This window comes from Aulonocara stuartgranti (assembly GCF_965226115.1).
Source record: "Aulonocara stuartgranti genome assembly, chromosome: 14".
NCBI classification, from domain to species: Eukaryota; Metazoa; Chordata; class Actinopteri; order Cichliformes; family Cichlidae; genus Aulonocara; species Aulonocara stuartgranti.
In genome coordinates, this window is record NC_138950.1 from 28721445 (window position 1) to 28744107 (window position 22663).

The 22663-nt window shown below is 41.1% G+C and overlaps 1 protein-coding gene, 2 long non-coding RNA genes and 1 pseudogene across 10 annotated transcripts in view; all 4 read left to right on the plus strand.

The window, feature by feature from the left end:
• Window positions 1–1536: 1536 nt before the first annotated feature.
• Window positions 1537–3609, plus strand: LOC309687550 (uncharacterized protein; the record flags this gene model as incomplete). The annotated part of the gene is made up of 5 exons (XM_082502609.1): window positions 1537–1585; window positions 2337–2991; window positions 3103–3163; window positions 3265–3345; window positions 3429–3609. The coding sequence occupies 2 exons, from the start codon at window positions 1537–1539 to the stop codon at window positions 2945–2947; spliced, it is 660 nt and encodes a 219-aa protein (XP_082358735.1). The 3' UTR covers window positions 2948–2991; window positions 3103–3163; window positions 3265–3345; window positions 3429–3609.
• An 88-nt stretch (window positions 3610–3697) lies between these two features.
• On the plus strand, window positions 3698–7850 carry LOC309687553. Of its 5 annotated transcripts, none has more exons than XR_014270805.1 (8): window positions 3698–3712; window positions 3835–4380; window positions 4492–4548; window positions 4659–4787; window positions 4871–5041; window positions 6914–7068; window positions 7591–7714; window positions 7836–7850. It is a non-coding gene; the product is annotated as an uncharacterized lncRNA (long non-coding RNA). The 5 variants fall into 5 exon arrangements; XR_014270808.1 differs by lacking the exon at window positions 3698–3712 and having other exon boundaries at window positions 3771–4043; window positions 4154–4380; XR_014270807.1 differs by lacking the exon at window positions 3698–3712 and having other exon boundaries at window positions 3771–4380.
• Window positions 7851–8017: 167 nt separating this feature from the next.
• The window catches only part of LOC309687637 (von Willebrand factor A domain-containing protein 5A-like), a 28405-nt pseudogene continuing 13759 nt past the window's right edge, over window positions 8018–22663 (plus strand). Inside the window, exons 1-10 of the transcript in view lie at window positions 8018–8026; window positions 8987–9103; window positions 9187–9301; window positions 9463–9524; window positions 9616–9705; window positions 10008–10118; window positions 10240–10399; window positions 13290–13891; window positions 14218–14298; window positions 22110–22295. The product of the transcript in view is annotated as a von Willebrand factor A domain-containing protein 5A-like (transcript). The remainder of the gene's footprint in view (window positions 8027–8986; window positions 9104–9186; window positions 9302–9462; window positions 9525–9615; window positions 9706–10007; window positions 10119–10239; window positions 10400–13289; window positions 13892–14217; window positions 14299–22109; window positions 22296–22663) is intronic.
• LOC309687552 lies at window positions 14651–18532 on the plus strand. Of its 3 annotated transcripts, none has more exons than XR_014270802.1 (6): window positions 14651–14665; window positions 14788–15333; window positions 15445–15501; window positions 15612–15740; window positions 15824–15994; window positions 18348–18532. It is a non-coding gene; the product is annotated as an uncharacterized lncRNA (long non-coding RNA). The 3 variants fall into 3 exon arrangements; XR_014270803.1 differs by lacking the exon at window positions 14651–14665 and having other exon boundaries at window positions 14732–14996; window positions 15107–15333; XR_014270804.1 differs by lacking the exon at window positions 14651–14665 and having other exon boundaries at window positions 14735–15333.

Sequence of the window (22663 nt, forward strand, 5' to 3'; positions counted from 1 at the left end):
GTCTAACTTCTTTCATCTTTAATAAAATGATCAGCGTTGCTGTTTTACCGGGTTTAACAATTAAGTTTAACATCCAGGCATCCAAGAAAACAGAGTTTATTCAATTTAACTGAGTTAGAGGTTTGCAGTAAGTTAGCTCGCTAGTTTCCACCTAAACATGATCATCATAAGCAGTGTTACCAATTCATACACTGGTTTATCATCTAGACTTTTTGTCTCATGCAGCACCATGATCAGGTCCAGGTTTTATTTCATCTTTGATTTTTCAGCTGCTGTGCCTGAGCAGCCTCCCAGAGACCCTTTCTTGCAGTTAGTCTTCCTCCAGAAGCCATCTGGCTGCTTGATCCAGGTCTGGCTGCTGCACCGGGAAAGAGCAGTGAGGAGGTGGATTGATAAATGAAATTCATAACAAAAGTTCATAATGGACTTTTTCCATTTAGGAATAATAAAAATCAGCTTTCTTTTTAATTGCTATTAACTGACAGTCAGATAACCAGCTTTTAAAAACATATTCATAAACACTTTGCAATCAACAAAATTTGCACAGAGGTTATAGATGAAATAAAAAGTACCACGTGTTTTCGTGTTTATAACTCTGTTATTGTACATATTCTGTGTTATACATCATAATCATTCCAGTCTCTCTCTCTGTTTTAATCTTTATAAAACTCTTATTTATTTATTTATTTTTGTGATTTCTGCTGCCCTATTGGTCTGGTCTCTCTTGAAAATCTGAAAATGTGATATTCATAATAAAAGGATTTAAAAGTTTACTGCCAAAAAATTATTAAACTTCATAACAGAAATGTGCTAACTGGCTTGAAATAGATTGAAACTGTTATGAGATTGCTTCAGGGAGCAGACATGACACCGTCTTTTAGGTTTCGCCATCACTTTGTATTATGCGCACAACACCACCCTCCTCTGGCTTCCACGTGAACTGCACCTTAAACATCAACTGTTTACAAATGTCATGACACAAACAAACGTTTCAATACCGTAAATCACTTTTTGGACTGCGATCACTTTTTGGCACAACATCGGCTCTGATAACATTTAAAGCGCATTGAAAAACTATTCTTTAATGCTAAAAATCCATTATCAATTGTAATTATTTATTTATTAATTTAAATTTCAGATATCGATCTTCATTTTTGTAAACTGGTGAATTAATGATTTTTTTAAAGAATTAAAACGACAAAGTTTGGCAACATATTTTTTATAAAGGATGAATAAAACAGTAAAATAAAATGAGAAATATATATATTTTTGAAAAAGCTATGATAATTAGACGAACTTTATTTTAAATAAATAAAATTGATTTTCGGTGGCACTGGGAGTCATGGTGATGATGACGTGTTTGAGTGCAGGTATAAAAGCAGGAGGCAAAATTGGAATTCGGGTTTCACGTTTGAGCGCAAACAGGAGCTTTTTCCCACTAGTGCTGTGAAAACTCGGATTTTTCAAACTACAGCCAACGTTTGAAAATCTTCAAGAAGGATTTGCAAAATGACTTCTACAAACTTCATTCGCGAGATGCACCTGTTCTCCCTTTTCATTGACGAGGTGTTAGATCAACGCTATGGTGAGTACAGCAGGCTAATATGTCAGAGTGCTAGCAAACAAATACAACTTAGATTTTTGTCTTTTATTGTTTGGAAGTAGGACTTCATGAGTGTTAACGTTTAGGATGAGATGTTTCATACTTGAGTAACATCAATTTTAACATGTGCCAGTACACTATAAAGATGGCGCCATGTTTTTTTTTAAATCGCTGAAAAAAAAAACAATTGAATGCACGCGCCCTGGAAACGACGTAAGGCATTGGAGGACGCTGACGTCAGCGCGCGGCCGTTTTTGCATGTAGAGGGTTTGAGTTGACATGTTTGGGCTGCTGGCGCTGAGTTATACGTGAAAGTTTCATAGATTGTGAATTTTATAAAGCTGGAGAATGGAGTTTTAAAAGTTCACAGAGTCGCTGGATGAGTTTGAGATTGAAACAGTGTGTGCCTGCAATGAGGAGGTGGGAGGTTTCTCACCTAAATGTAGCTGCTTTATTCTCAAAATATCGATGCTCAACTAATATGAAGATATTACTCCTTAATGTGAATGCGTATTAAAACCTCAGTGAAAGTCCATGCAGCCTTACACTGCATGAAAACTTTTACCAAAAAAGGTGAAGGCTTTCATAAACAATGAGTTCTGCTGGGAGCTTCTTACTGTTTGTGTGTGGAAGAGCTTATGATGATGTAAAGCCATGTCTGGACAATTTAAATTCAGGCTTTAGTTTGTGTGATCACATGATTAACGTACACGCATGCTTTGCTTTCTCGTAGCTGAGCTGGTGAGTCCAATCACTGCTCCTCAGATGGTCGTCATTAACTTGAGGAACCGTGAACTGAGCAGCAGCCAACTGGACTCCATGTCCCACCTGGTCCTCACTCTTTACCATAACCTGGTGACGGGGTCCAAGGACTTTCCTTACATACCTTTTAAAGGATTGTTCCACCGGGACCAGGTGACGACACCATTTGTCCATGTGAGGCAGAGCCAGAGAGAGAACACCACTCCTTCTCCTCCTACGGACTCACCAGCTGGCATGATGCTGCCGCCTGCGGGCTCCAGCTCTCATCCACGCTTCCTGACTCCAGTTCTTCCAGAGAAAGCGGATCTTGCTGTGCTGAAGGCAGATCGGAGGAACCGTGTCGGCACCTTGACTGTCGACGGCCTCCTCGTCACCAGAGTCATCTCCACTGTTTACCGAACAGAGGACACTGAGATGACGAACCGCTGGAGAATAACAGACTACAGCGCGGACGGCAGAGTTCTCACTTCGGTGCTCTGCCGTTTTCTAAATATGTCGGCAAAGCGTGCTAAGAGGAAGGCTCCGGAGGAAGAGAGCAGCATCCGGAGCCCGAGTCCAGCAAGGAAGCGCTTGAGATTATAATATACAGTGAAGCATGTCGAACGTCAGCAAGCCTGAACAAAGTGGTAAGTAGTAAATAGTGCTTAAGGTTGTTTCTAAAATAATGTCCTAAAATATTTGAAAATCGTCGAGGTTTTAACTTTTATTCTTTCTTTTCTGCCTCTTGTTTCTAAAAGTCAGGAAAAAGAGTCACGCTGCGAAGAAACTCCACACAGAAGATTTTCCCTCAGTAAAATGGTAAATATATTCATCTTGTTATGACGTTTGCTCACAATAACCAGGAGTGTTCCTGTGTTTCTGAAGTGATTTACTCTCATTTGGTGTTATTTCATCCAAAGACAACTGAGGGTCTTCAGAGCAGCGTGAACGGCCGTCACCTGAGAGCAAGACAGTCCTGGCGCCTTTGTGGTTCCCTCCAGGTACTCCAGCTTCATCCCACAGTCCAGAGAGATGCAGTTAGGTTGAATGTGAGTGTGAATAGTTGTCTGTTTCTCTGTGTTAGACTGACCTGTCCAGGTTGTACTCCTGCCTCTGGCCCCATAACAGCTGGGATGGCTCCAATCTTGAATTGGATAAGCTGAAGAAATGGATGGAAGGATGATCCAAAGAGAAACATTAAAGGCCCTCTCACAAAAAAAAGATAAGAACTCATTTTACACATTTAAAGTACAAAGTACACATATATTTACCATTTTACTGAGGGAACATCTTCTGTGTGGAGTTTCTTCTCATCTTGGCTCTTTTTCCTGACATTTAGAAACAAGAGGCAGAAAAGAAAGAATAAAAGTTAAAACCTCAACGATTTTTTTAATGTTTGGGATATTTTAGAAACAACCGTAAACACTATTTACTACTTACCACTTTGTTCATTCTTGCTGACGTTCACTCTCCTCATCTTCTCTCTAAAGGAAGATGCAAACGCTCTCATTGTGAAAGATAAGTATACATCCATCTAACCTGCGACTCTGTCACAACTCTGATCAGCAATTCTTTCAGGTTTGTCTGTTTTGATGATGCTATTAATTGTTATTATCCTTTATCCAGGTAACTTTCAGAGAGGAGCGGAGGGAGGAGCGAAGCCAGCGTGCTCTGTAAACTCTCATTAAAAAAAAGATAAGTACATATTGATTTTATATTATTATGACAGCTCCTCCTCAGTGAACACTTCCTCTAGTTGCTGAAATCATTTACTAATTTTTTTCTTCCCATTTGTCTTTTGTTTTTCAGAGAAAACAGAGAGGAGACAAGGTGACATTAAGACCTAAGACAGGACGGATTGAACCCTTTCTCGTAAAAAGATAAGTATTCACTCTGCTTTTAATCAGAATATTGATAAATATCTAAAATTCTGCTCACCTGGTTGATAAAGTTACTAAAACGATTCCCTCTTTACTGTCATTTGTCCTTTAGAGAGAAGATGAGGAGAGTGAACGTCAGCAAGAATGAACAAAGTGGTAAGTAGTAAATAGTGTTTACGGTTGTTTCTAAAATATCCCAAACATTAAAAAATCGTTGAGGTTTTAACTTTTATTCTTTCTTTTCTGCCTCTTGTTTCTAAATGTCAGGAAAAAGAGCCAAGATGAGAAGAAACTCCACACAGAAGATGTTCCCTCAGTAAAATGGTAAATATATTCATCTTGTTATGACGTTTGCTCACAATAACCAGGAGTGTTCCCGTTGTTCTGAAGTGATTCACTCTCATTTGGTGTTATTTGGTGTTTGTCTTTGAAAGGAGAAGAGCAGCAACGACACTGGGAGACAAACAACAGGATGATCCAAAGACAACTGAGGGTCTTCAGAGCAGCGTGAACGGCCGTCACCTGAGAGAAGACAGTCCTGGCGCCTTTGTGGTTCCCTCCAGGTACTCCAGCTTCATCCCACAGTCCAGAGAGATGCAGTTAGGTTGAATGTGAGTGTGAATAGTTGTCTGTTTCTCTGTGTTAGACTGACCTGTCCAGGTTGTACTCCTGCCTCTGGCCCCATAACAGCTGGGATGGCTCCAATCTTGAATTGGATAAGCTGAAGAAATGGATGGAAGGATGATCCAAAGAGAAACATCAAAGGCCCTCTCACCAGCTTTCATTTATTAAATTTGTCTTTACTGAACGATTTCTGGTGTGTATTTGCATTGATACTCAGACAACAGCTCCTCTTTCTGTTTGTGCTGGAAGATTCAGGCAAACACATATTACATATATAGATTGTTATGATATGACTCAGTTTCACATTTAGTGCTATATGAGAATGATAAGGTCCAGTTTAATAGTATTGCTAGTGTCTAATGAAATGAACACGTGATTTTCTTTTTTTTCTTTTCTTGCCTGTCCCGTTTGGCTCTTTTGCCATCAGAATTATTGTCTAAAGGCAAAGAAAGATGCCCAACGGATTTACTTTACCAAATTGACCATCCCAGCCTTGCCGTAATGGTCCATTTGATTCACCTTTTATTGTTTATTTTATTTTCACTTGCTGAATACGGGACAGACTTGACTGGGGGAAAGAAGGGGAGAACGAAAGAGAAACAGCTGAGAAGAGGGACAGGGGAGAAGGGCAAAAAACAAAACCCAACAGAATGGGCAGAAAAAAAAATGCATCTATCGATCACCTGGATCACCTGTTGAGAAAGACAAAAGAAAACAAGCAGAAGAGAACAAGAGTAATAGAATAAACAACATCACAATGATATATGGGAATATGACAGTAAATACTAAATATTAAACATTATTGTGCAGCACGTAAGATCAGCAGAACACAGTGTGCTTTGAGGTAGGAGCCAAAAAGGGTGTAGTTTGTGGGTGTGATCACCCGTGTGTACACCTGTGAGCATGGACGCGCTTGTTTTTTTAAAAAGTTCCTTGATGTAATGATCTGCTAGAGGGTGTGGGGGGGCCACAGCCCCGTCCTTCAGGGCATGAAGCAGGTATGGAGGAGATCAAAACTCCAGACATCCAGAGGCCCCGATAAGCGGCCGCCAAGGAGTGAGCCGGTGTGTACCTGGACGCCCATCCCCAGACACAAAGAACCACCAACGCACTGATGTCTGAGGGAGTCCGCCACTGGCAGGGGAAGTGGTGGTGGGGGGAGATAGGCCTCCAAACCTTGGAGGGCCTGAGATGTCCCCAGAGAGGTGGCGCCTGACACCCAACCTGACATATAGACAGACATACAGGCACACACAGATACAAACATCCATTCCCACCCTCATGCTCTCATATACACTTACTCCACACTCAACCAACGTGGAGACAGACATAAAGAGACGCTGTACACACGATCACACTCCCCAAGCGTACTCTACGAACCGGGTCTAGGTACCCTTGCCCCTGAAGGGGGGAACTGCACCCAGACCCAGGTGGTGTTACCCTTTTCCCTGCGGTGGGGAGAGGCAGACCGCCCCGACTCCGCAGCAGCAGGGAGGCCCCACACTCCAGACCGCAGTCGGACGGCCAACTCCTCCTCCTAGCCCCCCCGCTCCAGCGGGCCGCAGAGAACGGGGGTGAGAGAAGACTCCAAACCTCCCTCCACCCGCTCATTGTAGTGTTGATGCATGTGTGTTCTAAGGTGCATTTAAAACCCAGGAGGGCATGGAGCTACCTGCCAGAGAGCAGCAGGTAAGCGCATAGTCCCTCCTGCTAGCCCTCAATGTCTACGCTTACGGCCACACCACCCTGAACACGCCCGATCTCGTCTGATCTCGGAAATCGTGATTTTCAGATCCAGCAAAGTGAATATTTTTCACTGTGGATAAATTGCATGGAAACGTTTAATGAGTCATCAGCTATTTCACTACAAAGATGATGTGATTAATGTGTTTGATGTGGAGCTCTTATGTAATGATTACATTTTTAAGATGTAATTTTCAAGTGAAAAACATAATATTTATCTGTTGCATAGTTTACAGTGCGGTGTTTTATGCACTGAGTTATCATGTAGAGTTCTGTTTGTCATCTAGCACCATAATCGGGTTTTGTTTTTATTGCATCTTAGATTTTCCAGCTGCTGTGCCTGAGCAGCCACCCAGAGACCCTTTGCTGCAGTTAGTCTCCCTGCAGGAGGCGTCTGGCTGCTGGCTGCTTGATCCAGCTCTGGCTGCTGCACTGGGACAGACCAACGAGGAGGTGGAAAAGTCAAAGCCTGAAAAGGTGCACTGCTGTCAATTTAAATATTAACACAAAATGATGATGTGAGATAAAACAGATTTGATTCTATAATTTGAACAAAAACACATGATATAATTAAAAACACACCATAAAACAAATAAAATGAAGTCAAACTAAACGTAGGCCTGCCTCACAGCCTGAGAATAAACATCTGCATATCAGAAGCAAAAACACTGGTGGTAATCACACTCCTAACCTCCCACTGAGCTGCACCAGCGTCTGATATTATCCAGAAACCACACGGCAGCAGAAATTATTTTCCTCATCAGTTGTTGTAAAAACATGTCAGCACATTATTTTAGAGCATTTATGATATCACAGTTTGGGATTTCATCAGGAAGAGCATCCAGTGTAATAATCTGCCAAATCAAATATGCAGAGCTGCCCACCTTGGTGACCCCGTGTGACAAAGAAGTACACAAACATATGTAATATTACTGGTTGTAGAAAGTAAAATGTGTGTTCTGTCTGGTTTATTTGATTGATTTTGATTTGGGGAATTAGACCAGCAGTGAAGTGTGGGCCACCATTGTGGCTCTGATCTGGCTTCATGGTTTCAAGATGGATGCAAAGGATGAGTGGGAGCTTCTAGCTATGAAGGCTGCCTCGTGGCTCTGTGCTCACAATGGTACTAGCAATGATTGTAACAGATAAAATAACAGCTTTAAAAAACTGTTTCATTCTACAGCTTTCCTCCCACAATCATTATTTTAATATCTGTTTTGTGTTTTTATCACCGTGTGTGTCAGAGTGTGTGGATGCTGGAAATGTCCTGCTGGGCTGCAGCGTGAAGAAAGAAGCTCTGGGACTCTGAGGGTTTTCTTAAAGTAGCTTCATCTTCAGAGTGAACAGAAGCAGGTCTGCTTACTCCACACTGCCTTTGATACAGAGCTGTTTTATATCATCAACCCCTTTTACATGTTTATTTGTCATGAATTATGTACCTAATATTGGTTTTACCATTGTGGAAAAAAAGTATGTCAAAATTGTCTGAATACTCCTAACACAGTAGAAGATTGGACCACTGCTGTGGCAGCTCATTCACAAAGTGTTTTAATTCCTTTTCTCTGCCACTAGATGGCGATTATGTTCATGTTTTTACTGATTTCACACAGAAACACCAAAACCAATCTAGAATCTCATCAATTCGAGAAAGACCACAACCAATACAGCCTTCGTTCGAACAAAATCATACAATTGATTGTCCCAAAAATCAGAACAGAATTGGGGAAAAAGGTTTTAAATACGCTGCCCCTGCTTCCTGGAATAATCTGCAGAAGGAACTCAAATTATTAGAATTGGTTACCTTGGGAGAGTTTAAGTCTGTCTTAAAGGAACGAGAGAACAGCTCTTTTACTCAGTGTGATTGTTTTTAATGTGTTATTGTATATTTTACACATGTTGGTATGGGATATTGTATTTGTTTTAAATGTTATGTGGTATGTGACTTTTGTTGCCATGATGCCAGGTCTCTCTTGGAAATGAGATTTTTAATCTCAATGAGATTTTTTTTTACCTGGATAAATAAAGGATTAATAAAAAAAGAGTGTCTTTCTCTCCATCTTCAAGCTGGCCAAATGTCATGACTTTATATCAGTAAATAGTTTTAACTAATTAAGAAAATGTTATGTGGAGTTTCCCTTATTTTTTCCAAAAAGTTAGATCATAAAGAGGTTTATAATTACTTAACACTCACTAACTCTCGCTGACATAAAATCTTATATCACTTTAAAGGTTTGTTTAAAAAAAAAGAGAGGCAAAAATGATGTTTTCCTCATTATACTGATATTTGTCATTATACCATCCATAGATCATAAAAGTCAAGAGCATATTTACAAAAACAAACATATTCCTTTTCTGTCACTTTTTATGGTTTTAAACTAAAATAGCTGTAAAATAGTTTTGGTTGTCCAGTGATGTTTCTTCTGTCTCCTCTCCTCGTCCAATCCATAAAGTAGAGTCCAACTGCTCCCTGGACCCTCTGCAGTACCTCAACACTGATCAAACCCAGGCCACGGTAGGTAGAGTGCTGATGTGTCTGCTGTGTGTGGTTGTTACTTCTTCCTGAGGAATAAATATGAATGTGTTTGTGGTGTGCAGGTCAAGCTGGCTGCAGGACACAAGTTTGACAGAGATGTTGAACTGCTGATTTATTACAAAGACGCCCACCAGCCCACTGCTGTGGTGGAGGCAGGACAGGCCTCTGCTGAGCCGGGTGAGTGAAAAATAAGTGAAGTCATTAGTTTGCAAATAAAAATTCAAGATCCCAGTTCTTCAACCTGGAATTTAATTGTATTGGAATATATTAGAAACTGTAAACTTGACATTTTTCTGTCCTTTTCATGTCTCTGATGTGTTCAATGGCTTCATGTGGAGAGTTTGTGTTGGTAGTGAATCAATCTGAAAATATGAGTAATACTCGCACCAGCAGTGCCAGAGTATTCATAAAGTGGTGTTAGAGTTACAAAATATTTCCTCAAATCGTTCCTCTCACACAGTGGCCTCACCATCTTTCCCTCTTCCCTTCAGGACAGTCCTCTGCTCCTGTTGAAGAGTTTACCAATGGGCTGCTATTCAAACATTTTACAGTTTGGGGTCTCGTTGTGAACACATCTTCCCGTGAGTTGTATTCATGTGATCTCAGTGACTTAAAGTGATATCACTGTAAAACACCATGTTGCCTTTGGATGATTCTGCAAAACTCCAGGTTATGTTTGATTTACTTGCTAAAACAGATTACTGAAAGCATACTTGTATACCTGCCAAAGAGTTGAGCTTTTGCTTGTGTAGGTGAAAAAACTCTCCTCTCTTGCTGTTTGTCTTTACTGATGGAGAGGTGGGGAGCACCAAAGAAGTGATTGAGAATTCAGGTTCTCTGCGTACCAAACCTGTGTGTCTTAAAAACAGCTGTTGTATTGCAGGTGTTTCTCTTTTGGGATTGGGGAAGGGGCCAGCTCTGCTCTCATCAATGGGATGGCCAAGGAGGAGGTCACGCTCAGTTCATCACAGGGACTGACAGGATGCAACCAAAAGTAAAACAATGAGTCATAACAATTATCATGAAAAGGCAAGATGATATTAGTATTTGAACAGAAGACATAAATTCCAAAAACATAAATGTATATTTTTTCAGGGTTTTTCATTATTTTTCAGGTGATGCAGTCGCTGCAGTTTGCTCTGCAGCTGACTGTGGTCGACATCTCAGTCATATTGGATTTACCAAAGGAAGTGTCTGTCACTGTCCTCTCTCCACTAATCACAACACTTTTCCAGGGTCAGAGGTCACTGATTTATGCCCAGCTCACCAGGACAGGTAGGAGCAGCCTCTCATGTTGTTGGCAAACTAGATCAATCTGCTGGAACATCTGATTTTAGGACAATCACTTGCTTTTCCAAAGGACACTGACAACCAGACGTTAGATGCCACAGCCCTGGCCCACGGTATCCCCCTCCCTCCCCCCATGCATGCGGTGGGCCTTCTGTAGAAAGAGAGCAGCTTAATGAAGGTGACAAGGTGAAAATAGGGTGATTGATGTGCCGGTGCTGTGAGGGCATGTATAACACCACCTGCCCAAGTGTTGAATATAAGGAGGCTTTGAAGAATCTACAATAATTGTGTGTTGTTTGTACATGAATCACAATGTGTTACTTCAGAGGAGTGATGTTTTCAGGTTTTTTTTTCTGCGCTGCAGAAAATTGAAAAACTACTGTGAACTTGGTGGATCTGTCCAGATCTTTGACTGGAAACTATTTCTATGAATGAGTGGTTCAAAAATGTGTAAGTGAAAAGCTGCCATATTTCAGGTCCCAAAGTCAAACGAACACTGAGGGATCACTGAGAGCTAAAAACGGTCTAACTTCTTTCATCTTTAATAAAATGATCAGCGTTGCTGTTTTACCGGGTTTAACAATTAAGTTTAACATCCAGGCATCCAAGAAAACAGAGTTTATTCAATTTAACTGAGTTAGAGGTTTGCAGTAAGTTAGCTCGCTAGTTTCCATCTAAACATGATCATCATAAGCAGTGTTACCAATTCATACACTGGTTTATCATCTAGACTTTTTGTCTCATGCAGCACCATGATCAGGTCCAGTTTTTATTTCATCTTTGATTTTTCAGCTGCTGTGCCTGAGCAGCCTCCCAGAGACCCTTTGTTGCAGTTAGTCTTCCTCCAGAAGCCATCTGGCTGCTTGATCCAGCTCTGGCTGCTGCACCGGGAAAGAGCAGTGAGGAGGTGGATTGATAAATGAAATTCATAACAAAAATTCATAATGGACTTTTTCCATTTAGGAATAATAAAAATCAGCTTTCTTTTTAATTGCTATTAACTGACAGTCAGATAACCAGCTTTTAAAAACATATTCATAAACACTTTGCAATCAACAAAATTTACACAGAGGTTATAGATGAAATAAAAAGTATCACGTGTTTTTGTGTTTATAACTCTGTTATTGTACATATTCTGTGTTATACATCATAATCATTCCAGTCTCTCTCTCTCTCTCTTTTTTTTTACTGTTTTAATCTTTATAAAACTCTTATTTATTTATTTATTTTTGTGATTTCTGCTGCCCTATTGGTCTGGTCTCTCTTGAAAATCTGAAAACGTGATATTCATAATAAAAGGATTTAAAAGTTTACTGCCAAAAATTATTAAACTTCATAACAGAAATGTGCTAACTGGCTTGAAATAGATTGAAACTGTTATGAGATTGCTTCAGGGAGCAGACATGACACCGTCTTTTAGGTTTCGCCATCACTTTGTATTATGCGCACAACACCACCCTCCTCTGGCTTCCACGTGAACTGCACCTTAAACATCAACTGTTTACAAATGTCATGACACAAACAAACGTTTCAATACCGTAAATCACTTTTTGGACTGCGATCACTTTTTGGCACAATATCGGCTCTGATAACATTTAAAGCGCATTGAAAAACTATTCTTTAATGCTAAAAATCCATTATCAATTGTAATTATTTATTTATTAATTTAAATTTCAGATATCGATCTTCATTTTTGTAAACTGGTGAATTAATGATTTTTTTAAAGAATTAAAACGACAAAGTTTGGCAACATATTTTTTATAAAGGATGAATAAAACAGTAAAATAAAATGAGAAATATATATATTTTTGAAAAAGCTATGATAATTAGACGAACTTTATTTTAAATAAATAAAATTGATTTTCGGTGGCACTGGGAGTCATGGTGATGATGACGTGTTTGAGTGCAGGTATAAAAGCAGGAGGCAAAATTGGAATTCGGGTTTCACGTTTGAGCGCAAACAGGAGCTTTTTCCCACTAGTGCTGTGAAAACTCGGATTTTTCAAACTACAGCCAACGTTTGAAAATCTTCAAGAAGGATTTGCAAAATGACTTCTACAAACTTCAGTCGCGAGATGCACCTGTTCTCCCTTTTCATTGACGAGGTGTTAGATCAACGCTATGGTGAGTACAGCAGGCTAATATGTCAGAGTGCTAGCAAACAAATACAACTTAGATTTTTGTCTTTTATTGTTTGGAAGTAGGACTTCATGAGTGTTAACGTTTAGGATGAGATGTTTCATACTTGAGTAACATCAATTTTAACATGTGCCAGTACACTATAAAGATGGCGCCATGTTTTTTTTTAAATCGCTGGAAAAAAAAACAATTGAATGCACGCGCCCTGGAAACGACGTAAGGCATTGGAGGACGCTGACGTCAGCGCGCGGCCGTTTTTGCATGTAGAGGGTTTGAGTTGACATGTTTGGGCTGCTGGCGCTGAGTTATACGTGAAAGTTTCATAAATTGTGAATTTTATAAAGCTGGAGAATGGAGTTTTAAAAGTTCACAGAGTCGCTGGATGAGTTTGAGATTGAAACAGTGTGTGCCTGCAATAAGGAGGTGGGAGGTTTCTCACCTAAATGTAGCTGCTTTATTCTCAAAATATCGATGCTCAACTAATATGAAGATATTACTCCTTAATGTGAATGCGTATTAAAACCTCAGTGAAAGTCCATGCAGCCTTACACTGCATGAAAACTTTTACCAAAAAAGGTGAAGGCTTTCATAAACAATGAGTTCTGCTGGGAGCTTCTTACTGTTTGTGTGTGGAAGAGCTTATGATGATGTAAAGCCATGTCTGGACAATTTAAATTCAGGCTTTAGTTTGTGTGATCACATGATTAACGTACACGCATGCTTTGCTTTCTCGTAGCTGAGCTGGTGAGTCCAATCACTGCTCCTCAGATGGTCGTCATTAACTTGAGGAACCGTGAACTGAGCAGCAGCCAACTGGACTCCATGTCCCACCTGGTCCTCACTCTTTACCATAACCTGGTGACGGGGTCCAAGGACTTTCCTTACATACCTTTTAAAGGATTGTTCCATCGGGACCAGGTGACGACACCATTTGTCCATGTGAGGCAGAGCCAGAGAGAGAACACCACTCCTTCTCCTCCTACGGACTCACCAGCTGGCATGATGCTGCCGCCTGCGGGCTCCAGCTCTCATCCACGCTTCCTGACTCCAGTTCTTCCAGAGAAAGCGGATCTTGCTGTGCTGAAGGCAGATCGGAGGAACCGTGTCGGCACCTTGACTGTCGACGGCCTCCTCGTCACCAGAGTCATCTCCACTGTTTACCGAACAGAGGACACTGAGATGACGAACCGCTGGAGAATAACAGACTACAGCGCGGACGGCAGAGTTCTCACTTCGGTGCTCTGCCGTTTTCTAAATATGTCGGCAAAGCGTGCTAAGAGGAAGGCTCCGGAGGAAGAGAGCAGCATCCGGAGCCCGAGTCCAGCAAGGAAGCGCTTGAGATTATAATATACAGTGAAGCATGTCGAACGTCAGCAAGCCTGAACAAAGTGGTAAGTAGTAAATAGTGCTTAAGGTTGTTTCTAAAATAATGTCCTAAAATATTTGAAAATCGTCGAGGTTTTAACTTTTATTCTTTCTTTTCTGCCTCTTGTTTCTAAAAGTCAGGAAAAAGAGTCACGCTGCGAAGAAACTCCACACAGAAGATTTTCCCTCAGTAAAATGGTAAATATATTCATCTTGTTATGACGTTTGCTCACAATAACCAGGAGTGTTCCTGTGTTTCTGAAGTGATTTACTCTCATTTGGTGTTATTTGATCCAAAGACAACTGAGGGTCTTCAGAGCAGCGTGAACGGCCGTCACCTGAGAGCAAGACAGTCCTGGCGCCTTTGTGGTTCCCTCCAGGTACTCCAGCTTCATCCCACAGTCCAGAGAGATGCAGTTAGGTTGAATGTGAGTGTGAATAGTTGTCTGTTTCTCTGTGTTAGACTGACCTGTCCAGGTTGTACTCCTGCCTCTGGCCCCATAACAGCTGGGATGGCTCCAATCTTGAATTGGATAAGCTGAAGAAATGGATGGAAGGATGATCCAAAGAGAAACATTAAAGGCCCTCTCACAAAAAAAAGATAAGAACTCATTTTACACATTTAAAGTACAAAGTACACATATATTTACCATTTTACTGAGGGAACATCTTCTGTGTGGAGTTTCTTCTCATCTTGGCTCTTTTTCCTGACATTTAGAAACAAGAGGCAGAAAAGAAAGAATAAAAGTTAAAACCTCAACGATTTTTTTAATGTTTGGGATATTTTAGAAACAACCGTAAACACTATTTACTACTTACCACTTTGTTCATTCTTGCTGACGTTCACTCTCCTCATCTTCTCTCTAAAGGAAGATGCAAACGCTCTCATTGTGAAAGATAAGTATACATCCATCTAACCTGCGACTCTGTCACAACTCTGATCAGCAATTCTTTCAGGTTTGTCTGTTTTGATGATGCTATTAATTGTTATTATCCTTTATCCAGGTAACTTTCAGAGAGGAGCGGAGGGAGGAGCGAAGCCAGCGTGCTCTGTAAACTCTCATTAAAAAAAAGATAAGTACATATTGATTTTATATTATTATGACAGCTCCTCCTCAGTGAACACTTCCTCTAGTTGCTGAAATCATTTACTAATTTTTTTCTTCCCATTTGTCTTTTGTTTTTCAGAGAAAACAGAGAGGAGACAAGGTGACATTAAGACCTAAGACAGGACGGATTGAACCCTTTCTCGTAAAAAGATAAGTATTCACTCTGCTTTTAATCAGAATATTGATAAATATCTAAAATTCTGCTCACCTGGTTGATAAAGTTACTAAAACGATTCCCTCTTTACTGTCATTTGTCCTTTAGAGAGAAGATGAGGAGAGTGAACGTCAGCAAGAATGAACAAAGTGGTAAGTAGTAAATAGTGTTTACGGTTGTTTCTAAAATATCCCAAACATTAAAAAATCGTTGAGGTTTTAACTTTTATTCTTTCTTTTCTGCCTCTTGTTTCTAAATGTCAGGAAAAAGAGCCAAGATGAGAAGAAACTCCACACAGAAGATGTTCCCTCAGTAAAATGGTAAATATATTCATCTTGTTACGACGTTTGCTCACAATAACCAGGAGTGTTCCCGTTGTTCTGAAGTGATTCACTCTCATTTGGTGTTATTTGGTGTTTGTCTTTGAAAGGAGAAGAGCAGCAACGACACTGGGAGACAAACAACAGGATGATCCAAAGACAACTGAGGGTCTTCAGAGCAGCGTGAACGGCCGTCACCTGAGAGAAGACAGTCCTGGCGCCTTTGTGGTTCCCTCCAGGTACTCCAGCTTCATCCCACAGTCCAGAGAGATGCAGTTAGGTTGAATGTGAGTGTGAATAGTTGTCTGTTTCTCTGTGTTAGACTGACCTGTCCAGGTTGTACTCCTGCCTCTGGCCCCATAACAGCTGGGATGGCTCCAATCTTGAATTGGATAAGCTGAAGAAATGGATGGAAGGATGATCCAAAGAGAAACATCAAAGGCCCTCTCACCAGATTTCATTTATTAAATTTGTCTTTACTGAACGATTTCTGGTGTGTATTTGCATTGATACTCAGACAACAGCTCCTCTTTCTGTTTGTGCTGGAAGATTCAGGCAAACACATATTACATATATAGATTGTTATGATATGACTCAGTTTCACATTTAGTGCTATATGAGAATGATAAGGTCCAGTTTAATAGTATTGCTAGTGTCTAATGAAATGAACACGTGATTTTCTTTTTTTTCTTTTCTTGCCTGTCCCGTTTGGCTCTTTTGCCATCAGAATTATTGTCTAAAGGCAAAGAAAGATGCCCAACGGATTTACTTTACCAAATTGACCATCCCAGCCTTGCCGTAATGGTCCATTTGATTCACCTTTTATTGTTTATTTTATTTTCACTTGCTGAATACGGGACAGACTTGACTGGGGGAAAGAAGGGGAGAAAGAAAGAGAAACAGCTGAGAAGAGGGACAGGGGAGAAGGGCAAAAAACAAAACCCAACAGAATGGGCAGAAAAAGAAAAGAAAATGCATCTATCGATCACCTGTTGAGAAAGAAAAAAGAAAACAAGCAGAAGAGAACAAGAGTAATAGAATAAACAACATCACAATGATATATGGGAATATGACAGTAAATACTAAATATTAAACATTATTGTGCAGCACGTAAGATCAACAGAACACAGTGTGCTTTGAGGTAGGAGCCAAAAAGGGTGTAGTTTGTGGGTGTGATCACCCGTGTGTACACCTGTGAGCATGGACGCGCTTGTTTTTTTTTAAAAGTTCCTTCATGTAATGATCTGCTAGAGCAGGGCTGCCCAATCCCAGTCCTCGAGAGCTACTATCCTGCAGCTTTTAGATGCATCCCTACTCCAACACAGCTGAATCAAATGAATGGCTTGTTATCAGGCCTTTGCCAAACACGATGGCATGCTGAAGAGGTAATCAAACCATTTGATTCAGCTGTGTTGGAGTAGGGATGCATCTAAAAGCTGCAGGATAATAGCTCTCGAGGACTGGGATTGGGCAGCCCTGTGCTAGAGGGTGTGGGGGGGGCCACAGCCCCGTCCTCCAGGGCATGAAGCAGGTATGGAGGAGATCAAAACTCCAGACAGCCAGAGGCCCCCAGAACACAAGAGACCAAGGAAGACCAACAGAGGGGCAGCTGCGCCACTGTACCAGAAAGAGCTGAGGAGAGTCCCAGATGAGGGCTCACTCAGCAGCCGCGGAGCAGGAGCCAGGGGGAGTTGCAGTGACGCGCCCGTGAGCTCCGCTGGCAGCCAGCTGTGCCTGAGTGACCGAGCTCCAGGCCAAGAGGCCGGGGGCACCCCACCTCCGAAGTGGCCCGAGCGAGCCCCAGGATCCAGGCCCCGATAAGCGGCCGCCAAGGAGTGAGCCGGTGTGTACCTGGACGCCCATCCCCAGACACAAAGAACCACCAACGCACCGATGTCTGAGGGAGTCCGCCACTGGCAGGGGAAGTGGTGGTGGGGGGAGATAGGCCTCCAAACCTTGGAGGGCCTGAGATGTCCCCAGAGAGGTGGCGTCTGATACCCAACCTGACATATAGACACAGACATACAGGCACACACAGATACAAACATCCATTCCCACCCTCATGCTCTCATATGCACTTACTCCACACTCAACCAACGTGGAGACAGACATAAAGAGACGCTGTACACACGATCACACTCCCCAAGCGTACTCTACGAACCGGGTCTAGGTACCCTTGCCCCTGAAGGGGGGAACTGCACCCAGACCCAGGTGGTGTTACCCTTTTCCCTGCGGTGGGGAGAGGCAGACCGCCCCGACTCCGCAGCAGCAGGGAGGCCCCACACTCCAGACCGCAGTCGGACGGCCAACTCCTCCTCCTAGCCCCCCCGCTCCAGCAGGCCGCAGAGAACGGGGGTGAGAGAAGACTCCAAACCTCCCTCCACCCGCTCATTGTAGTGTTGATGCATGTGTGTTCTAAGGTGCATTTAAAACCCAGGAGGGCATGGAGCTACCTGCCAGAGAGCAGCAGGTAAGCGCATAGTCCCTCCTGCTAGCCCTCAATGTCTACGCTTACGGCCACACCACCCTGAACACGCCCGATCTCGTCTGATCTCGGAAATCGTGATTTTCAGATCCAGCAAAGTGAATATTTTTCACTGTGGATAAATTGCATGGAAATGTTTAATGAGTCATCAGCTGTTTCACTACAAAGATGATGTGATTAATGTGTTTGATGTGGAGCTCTTATGTAATGATTACATTTTTAAGATGTAATTTTCAAGTGAAAAACATAATATTTATCTGTTGCATAGTTTACAGTGCGGTGTTTTATGCACTGAGTTATCATGTAGAGTTCTGTTTGTCATCTAGCACCATAATCGGGTTTTGTTTTTATTGCATCTTAGATTTTCCAGCTGCTGTTCCTGAGCAGCCACCCAGAGACCCTTTGCTGCAGTTAGTCTCCCTGCAGGAGGCGTCTGGCTGCTGGCTGCTTGATCCAGCTCTGGCTGCTGCACTGGGACAGACCAACGAGGAGGTGGAAAAGTCAAAGCCTGAAAAGATGCACTGCTGTCAATTTAAATATTAACACAAAATGATGATGTGAGATAAAACAGATTTGATTCTATAATTTGAACAAAAACACATGATATAATTAAAAACACACCATAAAACATATAAAATGAAGTCAAACTAAACGTAGGCCTGCCTCACAGCCTGAGAATAAACATCTGCATATCAGAAGCAAAAACACTGGTGGTAATCACACTCCTAACCTCCCACTGAGCTGTACCAGCGTCTGATATTATCCAGAAACCACACGGCAGCAGAAATTATTTTCCTCATCAGTTGTTGTAAAAACATGTCAGCACATTATTTTAGAGCATTTATGATATCACTGTTTGGGATTTCATCAGGAAGAGCATCCAGTGTAATAATCTGCCAAATCAAATATGCAGAGCTGCCCACCTTGGTGACCCCGTGTGACAAAGAAGTACACAAACATATGTAATATTACTGGTTGTAGAAAGTAAAATGTGTGTTCTGTCTGGTTTATTTGATTGATTTTGATTTGGGGAATTAGACCAGCAGTGAAGTGTGGGCCACCATTCTGGCTCTGATCTGGCTTCATGGTTTCAAGATGGATGCAAAGGACGAGTGGGAGCTTCTGGCTATGAAGGCTGCCTCGTGGCTCTGTGCTCACAATGGTACTAGCAATGATTGTAACAGATAAAATAACAGCTTTAAAAAACTGTTTCATTCTACAGCTTTCCTCCCACAATCATTATTTTAATATCTGTTTTGTGTTTTTAGCACCGTGTGTGTCAGAGTGTGTGGATGCTGGAAATGTCCTGCTGGGTTGCAGCGTGAAGAAAGAAGCTCTGGGACTCTGAGAGTTTTCTTAAAGTAGCTTCATCTTCAGAGTGAACAGAAGCAGGTCTGCTTACTCCACACTGCCTTTGATACAGAGCTGTTTTATATCATTGTTGTGTTTTCTACGGCACAAAAGTTAGGCGCACACAAATTTTATAATAATTTATATAATATTATGTGTTTTTCTGGATACACTGTGCTTTTTCAGCATTCAAAGATTGATGACACCGTGTCAGAGCACTGGCTATGAATTTCAGAAGGATCAGGCCTTAACTTAACAGAAAAGTTATCAATAGTAATTTTCTTATTACAGCTACATCCACTTCTGTCGTGCCTAGGCTGCTCACTAGGGCTGGGTATCATCACTGATTTCTATAATCCCTTCGATTCCAGTTCTCAAAGTCCCAATTCGATTCAACTTAGCCTCAGACAGTCAGAAATATTATAATTCTGATCATTTATCAGTACTGACTTCATCAGAATTGTGAACATCACAGCAGATGCCTTTGTGTGAAAGTAACTGAGAATAAAACACAGAAAAACATGAAGGAGATTTTCCTGGTCTGGCTTTTTATAGCAGATAACCTTAAAAATATTCTACAATGTTCTGCATATAAAGTTTAAATTTCTTCAGTATTGAACAACAAAAAAAATAGGCTTTCTTGTCCGAGGTCATTTAAGTGAAAAAAAGAAAAAGAAAAGAAAAAGACAGCAGCGCTGTAAACAACGGTAGACTGGTGGGTAATAAGCGAATGAATAATACAGGAAACAGAGATTGGAGACGGGAAACTGTTCTTGAAGTACAGAGAGAGATAGAGAGAGAGCAAGCTGTGCATGAAGTGTGATTTTAATAGTCGTGGAAGCAAAACAGCAAAATTCATGATGACATTGATCAAATGTGAAGCGCAGTTTGCTGCTTCTTTTGCTGCTTCTTTTGCTGCTGGCTCGATGAATTTTGGTTGAAAGAGACAAAACCTGCAGCTCAGAATCAGCGCAAAAAGATGTAATCACAGACCGGACGCATCAGAATCGCTGAGCTCCGACAGCGTGTCCGTCTAAGGCCGTCGGGTGAGAAAGCCGAGAAAGACAAAGCTGATTCTGATGCGTCGGGTCCGCTCTGTGTTTACGTCTTTGTGTGGAATCCGTGTACCTGCTCTCATTTGCTGTTTGGTTGTTGTTGAAATAGTTTTGTGAGCTTTAATCTGAGAATCTGGCGTTTCTGGCAAAACACAGTTATATTTAAAAGTCATTCAGGATTTAATGAATTGATATCGCTTTATTCAAGCTACTCACCTCCCATTTCCACCTGCACTTTCATCTGGACCACGGCGAATCAGAGAGGTCCCGCCCCTTACTATCTCTGATTGGTTTAGTCCACGATAGGGGCAAAATGTGTGTCTGTTGTTGACCACAGGGAAGGTTGCAGATTTTTTTTTTTTTTTTTTTGCTACCCGAACAGTTGGTCGCACAGGTGCAACCAAATATTTCTTTTTAGTCGCACCACTGAAAAATTTGGTCGTATTTGCGACCAAATTGGTCGCACTCTAGAGCCCTGCTTGAACGTCTTAAGACAGCACATAGTCTTCATTCATGTTCGCTTATTCATGACTGTAGTTAGAGTTACATCTGAATTTTCAAAAACTGCCTGTTTTGTAGTGATTGAAATAATAATTAGCATAAAAAGTTATGAAATCTATGTTTGGTTTTTTATTTCTTTGTTGTAACAATTTTGGAAATAAATTGTATATTGGCGTAAAAGTATCAATATATTTGAGGTTTGAGCAGCAAAGTTGAGTACCAGGGTTTTGCTCCTGAATAACTTCCTAAGTCTTCTCTGCCAATGCCAAATAGCTTTCTGGGTGCTGCGCTGCACTGTCAGAGCACACCTCCTTATCTAAGGTTTTCTGTGTTTCTTATTCTCTTTAAAAGTTCTGCTGAGGGCCTCCTATACTCGAAGTCTAAGAGCCAACTCTGTTCTTTGGCTCGACTTTCTTCCATAATCTTTTCACTTTTGTGAGAAATAAAACACAATTTAAGAACAGATTGTCATAAAAAAGAAATTACATCAATAACTACACCAAGGACATTCAAAACAAATTTTAAACTTGGCTTAAAGACCATAAGTCTGATCTGAAAATGTCGACCAACTTCAACATTTAGATTGTGACACTAACTTGTCTCTCTTCCACAGTGTGTTTCTTTTGTCCTGCTCCCCTCTCCCTTAACCAGTTGTGGCAAATGGCTGCCCCTTTCTGAGCCTTGATCTCCCAGAGGTTTCTTCCTGTTAAAAGGGAGTTTTTATTTCCCACTGTTGCCAGGTACTTGCTCAAAGAGGATCATTCAATTGTTGTTGTTTTTTTTCTGTATTACTTAGTGTATTTACCTTACAATATAAAGCACCTTGAGGTGACTGTTGTGTTGATTTGGCGCTATATAATTAAAACTGAATTACATCTCTGAAGAAATGTTACATGCATGTTTTGTTGCCTTTTTAAAGTGATGGGGGAATAATTGTAATGGGCTAATAAAAAGGGACAGATGTGCTCTGTGTAAAGATCAACCCTTTGACCACCATTCACTGCATCATTATTGCTTTAACTTATAGTCCATAATGCTGTAAAAACAAAAGAAGGAAAAGCTGAGTCATTTTCACATTTTTATTGAGGTTTGAATTCAGAAAGTCTGTTGCTGATCTCAGTAAATGTAACAGGATGTCTCCGAAAATTTACAGTTGTGGATAAAACAGGGTGATGTGTTATTGTCAGGTTTGAGTGAATAACAGGACCCAAATGCAGGACTTCCTGAGAAGCCACAGTGGAGGAGTGAAGGAGAAGGTGGTGCAGCTCAGTGTCCAATCAGGAGTGAGCAGTTCTTTCACTGCCTTCATTGCGTTCAACAAAGACAACGGAGAGGCGATCCAAGGACCTCTTGTCCAGAGAAATATTCCATCAAGTTTTTGTTTTGAGTTTTTGTTGTTTTTTGTTTTTTAAAGCAAACACTAAAACTGTCACCCACACCTCTGAAGATAAAGATTACTAATCATAAATAAAGGGAATATTATCACGATGAGGACACTATCAGAGGTAGTTCAGGGAACTGTTATACTTCATACCAGAAAAATCTTTTTTCTTTTCTTGTTTTTTTGGCTTGACTTCATGGTAGGCAAAATGAAGAAGAGTGCTTGATTGCGCCTAAGTAAGTAAAAGCTGCATGGCAAAACAACACACACCTTCACTGCAGATGCATGCACAGAAACCAGTATTTTTTGTATCTTAAATATTAAGTAGTGTGTGTACAGTAGTCAATATAATGGGATGTGTCCTAAAGCAGCGAAAGAAGAACTGAGTTC